Source organism: Cebus imitator, unplaced genomic scaffold (genome assembly GCF_001604975.1).
Source record: "Cebus imitator isolate Cc_AM_T3 unplaced genomic scaffold, Cebus_imitator-1.0 Scaffold253, whole genome shotgun sequence".
NCBI lineage: Eukaryota > Metazoa > Chordata > Mammalia > Primates > Cebidae > Cebus > Cebus imitator.
In genome coordinates, this window is record NW_016107568.1 from 1,109,130 (window position 1) to 1,118,938 (window position 9,809).

At 40.3% G+C, this 9,809-nt stretch overlaps 1 protein-coding gene and 1 non-coding gene across 2 annotated transcripts; both read right to left on the reverse strand.

The window, feature by feature from the left end:
- Positions 1-2,717: 2,717 nt before the first annotated feature.
- LOC108282865 (olfactory receptor 4D11) lies at positions 2,718-4,902 on the reverse strand. The gene has a single exon (XM_017498888.2). It carries the CDS (start codon positions 4,437-4,439, stop codon positions 3,504-3,506), a length of 936 nt encoding a protein of 311 aa, XP_017354377.1. The 5' UTR covers positions 4,440-4,902; the 3' UTR covers positions 2,718-3,503.
- A 3,794-nt stretch (positions 4,903-8,696) lies between these two features.
- Positions 8,697-8,803, reverse strand: LOC119467020. Its single transcript, XR_005195536.1, has one exon. It is a non-coding gene; the product is annotated as a U6 spliceosomal RNA (small nuclear RNA).
- Between the last annotated feature and the right edge of the window lie 1,006 nt (positions 8,804-9,809).

Consider the following 9,809-nt stretch of genomic DNA (forward strand, 5'->3'; position numbering starts at 1 on the left):
GCCTCCTGAGTAGCTGGGATTACAGGCACGCGCCACCATGCCCAGCTAATTTTTTGTATTTTTAGTAGAGACGGGGTTTCACCGCGCTGACCAGGATGGTCTCGATCTCTTGACCTCGTGATCCACCCGCCTCGGCCTCCCAAAGTGCTGGGATTACAGGCTTGAGCCACCGCGCCCGGCAGGAATTACTGCCTTTAAAACCTGTTTTTCCAACGTAGTCATTTTCCTGAGAGCTGCTGATGTCAGCACCTTCTCAACTACCTTTAATAAACTTTGAACCTCAGTAGACCAACAAGTAAAATACACCCACGTCTCCTGAAGCCAACTGACCTTCTTCCTATATATTTTTGCAAGCCATACTTTCCCTCTTTCTAATAGTGAAAAACTACCTCCTTTCTTTGCCTCTTAAGAATCTTGGCTTCTGCAGGAACATTTACACATTTGCAGCATTTCTCAAAATGCAGCACGAACAGCTTTTCAGTTTCAGAAGTTCATACGCACTAACGCTAACTGCTGGTTTAATCTTCAAGTGGGAAATTGATCCTCTTATGGTGCCCCAGCTACATTTTACAAGGAGTAGGTACTGGGGAAATTCTCTGTTTAATGTAAAGCTTACCTCGAGGTGAGTGATTTTGTTATCTTCTTTCTTCAGATGGGAAGAAGCAACCTCAAGTACTTAAGAGTATTCTGACTCTTTTCTGCTTACCACGTTTTCACCACCTGTATTAGTCTCTCAGCCACAAGCCCGATATAGGAAGTAGCAAAGGGAATATTGTTAGGTATGAATGTGGAAGCTGAGTGGCCAGTACAATACACTACATTACAACTCAGGAGTTCCTGTGGGAGTCATTAACATGTCGCCAGGTGCTCTCCCCTCTCTTTTGTTCTCTCTCCCTCTGTCTCATTTTTTCTCTGTTCCCTCTCATACATACATGCAGAGGCACCAGTGCACTCAGGACGTACCCTTTCCTTTAGAGGAAGCACATGAGACAGTGCATTTTCCCCTTTGGCTCAGGAAGAAAATGTTTTGTTAAACCACACCGATGACTGTGCAGTCTTCCTCTTGACCAAAGTCACTTTGCCTGCAATCAGCTAGGAAATGAAACTTAAATAAATAAAAGAGTAACCATGAAAAATTTAAAGCTCTGTGCCTATTGTCAGAGCAGCTCTCAGAGACTGTATAGGTTTATAGGTGTATTTTCTGTTTATTTTAATTAATTAATTAATTCATTGAGACAGTTTTGCTCTTGTTGCTCAGGCTAGAGGGCAATGGCGAGATCTTGGCTCACTGCAACTTCCGCCTCCCGGGTTCAAGTGATTCTTCTGCCTCAGCCTCCCAAGTGGCTGGGACTACAGGCATCTGCCACCACATCCAGCTAATTTTGTATTTTTGGTAGAGATGGGTTTTCACCATGTTGGCCAGGCTGGTCTCGAACTCCTGACCTCAGGTGATCTGCCAGCCTCAGTCTCCCAAGTGCTAGGACTACAGACATGAGCCACCGTGCCTGGCCTAGTTTTTACCAGTTTTTATTGAGGCACAATCCCAACCTCCGCTTCCTGGGTTCAAGAGATTCTCCTGCCTCAGCCTCCTGAGTAGCTGGAAATACAGGTTCCACCACCACGCCCAGCTAATTTCTTTTGTATTTTTAGTAGAGATGGGGTCTCTACTAAAAATGTTGGCCAGGCTGGTCTCAAACTCCCGACCTCAGGTGATCTACCCGCCTTGGCCTCCCAAAGTGCTGGGATTACTGGCATGAGCTACTGCACCCAGCCCAAAGTGACTCTTTAAGCCTTATAGATAACAAGCTGGACATTTTAATATGATGTTTTGAATTCAATATACATTTTCATGTTTTCTACTCAACTGGTTTTTATCTAAAAATGAAGAGTATGGGTCATATAGGAGAAGGGTGTGACAGTCCAATGGGGAACAGAAGGTGTGTTAGGCAGAGCAATAAAGGTGATATTAATAATGACATTTATTTCATTTATTTTTCATTGAACATTTATTCTCTGCCAGGTGTTATATATTTCACATATACCACCTCATTTTGTCCTTTACAACAACTTCATGAGATGAATATTATAACAAGAATCTTTATGTAGGTGAATGACCTTTGGAGAGAGAGGTGAAGTAACTTGCTCTAGATCACACAGCTGGTGGATGGCAGAGATAGGATTTGTGCCTGGGTCTGTATGACTCTGAAGTTGGAGCTTTAATCCACCATACTTTACTGCTTTCCCAGATAATAATACTAGCCTATACTGCCACTTCGCAAACACTGGAAGTTTGAAAAAATAGACCAGGTAGAGTTTTTTCTTCTTTAACTCTCCCATTCTCTCTCCTTCCAGTGAAAAGAAACGTGAATTCTCAATGGTGAGTCCAAGCCAGAACTGACCCTTGTAAGGCTGTAACTGGAAAACCAGTCCTTTGAAGGTAGAGATAGATTGCTTCATGTGTGTGGTTCTTGAAGTTCTGCCATTTTTTTTTTTTTACTCAGAGTTTTGCTCTTGTTGCCCAGACTGGAATGCAACGGAGTGATCTCAGCTCACCACAACCTTCACCTCCCAGGTTCAAGTGATTCTCCTGCCTCAGCCTCTCAAGTAGCTTGGATTACAGGCATGCGCCACCACGCTTGGCTAATTTTGTATTTTTAGTAGAGGCAGGGTTTCTCCATGTTGGTCAGACTGGTTTTGAACTCCTGACCTCAGGTAATCCACCCGCCTCAGCCTCCCAAAGTGCTGAGATTACAAGTGTGAGCCATGGCGCCTGGCCTAGAGCGTTCTGCCTTTATTCAAACTCATAATGAGAATGTCTGGCATGTCTAGTTCTGCATTAAGATACATGCCTTTAGGTCATAATGAGAAATCTTCCCAAGCTTCATCAATCTTGATAGGAATCCAGGGGGATAACCATTATGTACCTATGAAGTTCTCAGTAGCTCATGAGCCCACTTTAGTTTAACTCAGCAGAGGCAAATTTCTCAATATGTGATAGGCCATACATATTCACATATATGTACTCCAGAGGCACTGATCATAAGATCCTTCTGGAACAGGATTATAGATTGGTATAGATAGGTCCAACCATGTAATAAATTACATTAATGTAGTAGAAAAACAATGGGGTTGGGTATCTGAAGATGTCTCTGTAATTAATATGAGACCTTGAACACATCACTTTATCTCTCTAGACTTTTATTTCCTTATCTTCTGAAAAAAGTGTTGGAATTAATCTCTTATCTGCCTGCCATATAGCTGTCTTGATTGACATAAGGTTACTTGGTCTTTGGAAAAATATCAGTCAGTTCACTTCTGAAACACTAGTTACTTCATGCTGCACAGAAGCCTGGATGATTAGTTATTTACTAACTGAAGTAGGAAAACAAATTGTTCATAGTCAGTATAGTTGGTTTGTTGACATTATATCTGAGAATGTAAATGTGAATTCATGGGAAAAATAATATAAGGCGTCTTTGATCATGAAGAGTTGGATTCATTTTCTATTCCCTTTCAGAAGGCATGAGCCTTCTCTTCAGTCTTCTCATGGCTGACTTCATTTCCTGGTTCCTCAGAGTGTAGATCAAAGGGTTCAGCAGAGGGGAGATGACAGTGAAGGTGACAGAGAGGGCCTTATCTGTGGGGAGGGCCGTGAAGGGCCGGGCGTAGACATAGATGCAGGGCACGAAATGTAGGGTCACCACAGTGATGTGGGAAGTGCATGTGGAGATGGCTTTCCTCCTGGCCTCTCCTGCCTGAGACCTTAGCATCATTAGGATGACTGTGTAGGACACAAGCAGGAAGATAAACCACAGGGTAGTGACTAGGCCATTGTTTGAAATAATCAGGAGCTCAAGAGCAAAAGTGTCAGTGCAGGCGAGTTTGAGGACCTGGGGGACATCGCAGTAGAAAGTGTCAAGAACATTGGGTCCACAGAAAGGGAGGGGCAGCAGCAGGGAGATCTGCACAATGGAGTGGACAAAGCCCCCCACCCAGGAGGCCGTGATGAGGGCAGTGCATCGTCCCCTACCCATGATGGTCACATAGCGCAGGGGCTTGGAGATGGCCATGTAGCGGTCAAACGCCATTACAGAGAGAGAAAAAATGTCTGCCCCACCAAGGAGGTGGAAGAGAAATATCTGTGTCATGCAGCTTGTGTAAGATATGGTCTTTTTCTTTGACAGAAGGTCCAGCAAGACTTTAGGAGCAGTTATCGAGGAGAAGCAGATGTCAAGGATGGCTAGATTGCGGAGCAGGAAGTACATGGGCGTGTGAAGGCGAGACTCACAGGTCACAGTGATCATGATGAGGAGGTTTCCCAGCAGAGTCGTCATGTACATAAGACATAAAAAAAGAAACAAGACCAAGCTTAGGTCCTGGGATTGAGTAAGTCCCAGAAATATAAATTCTTTTACTCTGGTGCCATTTCCCAACTCCATTGAATCATGTTTTCTCTTTCTTGAAGATCTTGGAAAAAAGAGTTATTTCAGAAAGTGTTTACTCCCTCTTAACAGGTTCAAGTACTGGGTCTGAAAACTTGTGAGGTATTATCACCACATGAATTGCAATTTCAAGGTTATTCCCAATGCGTCTAAAATGACATCTTATTATACAATCATGCATACACTTATGCAAATTACATTTTAAAAAAATGCATAAAAATGCATAAAAATGATGTTCCAGTTATTCAAGATACTAAGAACATTATTCAAGATAAACAGAGGGGGATATTAACTATTCAGAAAGAGACTATTGTGGCATGGGGAATATAAACATGGGCTTAGTTTGTTGTGTGAGTAAGGCAGTGCTTATTTTGTGTGTCTAGAACACCTTGAATTTCACAGGATTTTGGCTTTTTTTCCCCAGACTGGATGCTCCATTTAAATGGTTCTAAGAACCTCTGTCTGCAAAATGCCCCACCCCCTATTGGATTGAATTGTACATAAGCAGCATTTAAATCGCAAACTTAGTTCCATGAAAAATTAGGAAATTTTTAAGCCATAAAATTTGTCTCTATTATTTTATTCTTCTTTAAGGGGACTTCTTTGTTTCTTTCTTTGCTTTAATCTACTTTAGGTACTGAAACCCCTGGGAGGTGAACAGCTCCTTAGCTATGGAAATAAAAATATTACAGTACTCAGAGCTTCTCTTGTGTTGTTTCAACTTTACTCTTAAGAAAGAATTTTTGTTGAGCTACCATTGACATACCATAGACTGCACATATTTGAGTTCACACTTCGATAAGTTTTGACATAGTATATACCTGTGACACCATCTCTGTAGTTAAGAGAGTGAATACATCTATCACCCAGAAAATGTCCTTATGCCCCTTTGTAACCTGTCCCCTCCACCCTTCCTTCTTCAGGCAACCACAGATCTGCTTGCTGTCATTATACACTGTTTGTATTTTCTACAATATTCTATAAGTGAAATTCTACTGTATGTGTTTTTCTCTTGTCTGCCTTCTTTCAGCCATGAAATTCATCCATTGTTTTGTGTGTACTGCTATTTTGTTCCTTTTTATTGTATGAATATATCACTGTTTGCTTATCCATTCACTTGTAGGTGAACACTTGGGTTATTTGTGGCTTTTGAATATTAACCATGAAGCTGCTATGAACATTCATCTTTGGGTCTTTGTGTGGACATATGTTTTCAGTTCTCTTGGGTAAGTAGCTAGGAGTGGGATGGCTGTAACTCTTAATATTCAATAATAAGAGAACAAACAACCCAATTAAGCAACAAGGACAAATAATTTAAAAAAAATGAAGTCACTAAAAGAAGTTAAGAAAAAAAGAAGAGAAAAAAGGACAAATTATTTGAACAGACACTTCAGCAAGAAGACACAGAGATAGGAAATAAGCACAGAAAAAGCTTCAACATGATTTATCACGGAGAAACTATAAATTAAAACAACTGTAATTAAAAAATAGTATACATTAGAATTACTAAAATGAAAAAGACTGATATATCAAGAGTGGACAAAGATGTAGAGGAATGGAACTCCAGTGGTAATGTAAAATGGCATAATCACTTTTGAAAACAGTTTGGCTTTTTTTTTTTTTTTTTTTTGAGACAAAGTTTTTTTTTTTTTTTTTTTTTTTTTTTTTTTTTTTTTTTTTTTTTTTTTTTTTTTTTTTTTTTTTTTTTTTTTTTTTTTTTTTTTTTTTTTTTTTGAGACAGACTTTTGCTCTGTTGCCCAGGCTGGAGTGCAGTGGCACGATCTAGGCTCATTGCAACCTCCGCCTCCCAGGTTCAAGTGATTCTCCCACCTCAGCCTCCCAAGTAGCTGGGGTTACAGCACGCAGCACCATGCCTGACTAATTTTTTATTTTAAGTAGAGGTGGGATTCACCACGTTGGGCAGGGTGGTCTTGAACTTCTGATCTCAGGTGATCCACCTGCCTTGGCCTCCCAGAGTGCCTGGATTATAGGCATGAGCCACTGCACCTGGCAGGCAGTATTTTTTAAACTGTTACACATATACTTACCTTATAATTGTGCTGCTTTTGAATTTCTTTCTTTCTTTATTTTTTTTTTTTGGTAATTCTTTGAAATGGGCCTTGTTTTCTTTCTTCCTACTTTATCTCCTTTTTCTTTCCATAATCAAAAACAAAAGAAGGGCAAAAGTCCCATTCTTCCCGTTTTTTGGGTATGTTCTCCAATGTAAATGAAGATGTTTCTCATCTCACTTTGACTTCAAGTTTTCTTCCATCTATATGCAGTCTAAATAACAAGCTGCCAAGAAGTATTCTACCTTCGAGGTAGATGCCTGGTGGACTCTGGCACCACACAGCCTATTCAAAGCCCAGCTGAGTACTTACTGGCTGAGCCAACAAGCACAAGTTGCTTCACCCCGTGACCTCGTTCTCTGCATCAGTAATTTGGAGACAATAGCATCTCCTTCATAAGACTTTTGTGAGGGTTAAATAAATTAATTATGTGGAGCATCTGTACTTAGAACATTGCCTAATCTGTAATAAGTATAATTATATGTGTGCTACCTTAAAGACAAGTGCAGGTTAATAATTCCCACACACAACTTCTTCAATAAATATATTGCCAATATTTCGGGAATTTATTTATTGGCAATAAATATATTGCCAATATTTATGGACTTTTAGAGGAGCTGCATGTTTTCCACATGTGTGTCCTTAACCACTTCATGAGAACATTAACTGTTTTGAAGGAATTAGGAGATACTTGCCTTCCAGTGACCCAGAGGGTAGTGATGGCATAGGAGAGCAAAAAAAGCACTTGTTTGGTTTGGCTTCTTCTCTGACATATTATTAGCAGACCAGAGAAATTGCTCAGTGCAAGGGCTCTGGGATTGAGAGTCATCTGGGTTTAAGTCCTGGCTTTGCCACTGTGTGATTTGGGCAAGTGCATGACTCCATTGAGCCTCTACTTCTCCATCTGTGGCATGGGGATGATAATAATACCCAGTTCACAGGGAAGTTGTGAGGGTTGAAGAATTAACATGTGTAAACTTCTCAGCATATGGGCTGGTTATCTGTCATGATTAGTGCTATGCTGAGGAACCCTAACAGTGGAGCCTCATCAGTAAATGGAATGTATTGAACTAAACGGTAGATATCAATCCTGATTCGCTTAAAAAGAGAGGAAATGGTCACTAGGAACACCAACTCAGTATAGTTTCTAGAGATGTTGATGAAAACCAATGTAGTTATTAAGGTCTTCAAGGGGACTCCCATGTAAACGCCACACTGTTTACATACAAAGAGGTGGAAGGTAGACCATATCCCAGACCCCATGCCAGGCCTATTGGTCGGAAAGAAATAGGTCTCATGTTCTCAAACTGCCTTTGGTAATTTAAAGGAAACATCTGCTACTTTTAATCCATCCAATTATTTAGCAACTATTGATGGAATATGGGAAAAGTTCTAGGTTATTTGAGAGAAAGGCATATAATCTAAACACTGTGTGAAAAGCATTGAAATCCATTATGTGGGAGTGATGGGGACCATCTGAGGATAGATGAAGAGCTGAGTGTGAGTAGAGGATGATTTCCAACTAAGAGGCTCAGCGAAGCTGTATGGAGGAAGTGGCATTTATGTTTGGGACATATAGGAACAGGGAGAAAGGATCTTCTGGCCTTAGGGGACTATTTAAACATGTGAAGTTTGCTTATGAGTGGGAAGTTTGGCTGGAAAGTAAGGGTGCAATCATGACAGCATGGAAAGACAGAGAAAAGAAAATCGCTGCTATTGTAAAGTCCCAGAAAACAATACCCAATAATGAAGGCCTCGGAAGCAGCCTCCGAAGTACAAGTTTCTCTCTGACCTCCTCCTGCTGTCCTGTGTCAGGTCTCTGGCTCTTCATTCTTCCCCAAGGTTAGCTGTAGAAACTACAATACTTCTTCCCTAAGGCATATCGTGGAAACCAGAACCTTTTTTCTCCAAAACCAGCCATAAAACCTAAAGATATTCCTCTAACTTCCCCATTACTCTGCCTTTCTGTGTAAGAGTTGGCCAGAAATAAATTCTCAGGTCTACTTTGTTTGATCGTAGATCTTAAGAACTCCATTCCAGAGAGAAAGAGCAAGCACTACCTCATACCCAGGAGGAAGGAATTGCTGCACAGAGAGGCCAAACAGGATCTAAACAGTCAGGCCGTGCTGGGTTTCCATTGTCCATTAGCATTAGATCATACCATTTTTTTAAATTTTAAATTTCAATTTTTATGGAGCGTTTCATGAATTTGTGTGCCATCCTCGTAAAGGGGCCATGTTAATCTCTGCTGTATTTTCCTGATTTTAGTATATATCTGCTGCCAAAGCAAGTGATCATACCTTTTTTGTCCAATCGTATTTCTACATGGCTGTCCATATTTTGTTGGACCTAAACATAGAAATGAACATTTTCCTTGTACCTTTGGGTCTTCATTCTGAAGCCTCCCATGTCATGTAAAACTATGATCAAATACATTTGTATTTCTTTTCTCCTAATCGTCTGCCTTTTGTCCACTGATTTTCAGCGAACTTTCAGAGGGTGAAGGGGAAGTTTTCTCCTGTTGTCTACACTATAAACTACTTATGTTTGTGTTAGATCTAAAGAAGAGTAGACAGGTGTTTGTTGTCTGAGTCTTTAAACTTTTGTGAGTGTTCAAAATACTTTATGTATTACTGTATGTTTAAATTCAGGCTAAGAATTACCTCTGTTGATTTCAGCCTGAGAAGATCCATCTATAGAAATGAAGACTGAGAAAAATCTCTTCTCTGTACCATTCAAGAGGTCTCAGAGGGCAAAAGCTGCCTTTCCCCCAATTCCAAACTGACCTCAATTCTCTTTCTCATTTCACAATGTACTCTTTGTTAGTATTTCTAACTTATGCTGTTACTAAAGGAAGGATCTCCCCAGAATGCAGCATCTTGTAATAATGTATAAATATTACATTATTTATATTCACAGTGTGCTTGTGAATCTTAATAATTACACCTAGATTTCAATTTTTCTTATCCTTATTTTCTCACTCTATGCATAAACATCCAGACACCGGCGCGCATGCACACACACACACACACACACACACACACACACACACTTTGATTTTTTTTACCTAAAATCTGCAACCTTCTTCCAAGAACTCCAACATTTTAAATAATGTTCACATGAACCTTGGGAATCATACAACTTCGGAAAACTCTGCTCAACACCCCTCCGAAGACCAGTTATTTCAATGGTGTCTCTTCTATCTTAATGTGGAGAGGACTTGGGAATAATATTTTCTTGACTCTTTCACACTGATTCACAGTGTCCAGTCATATTTACCAGTTCCTTAATCCCAGAA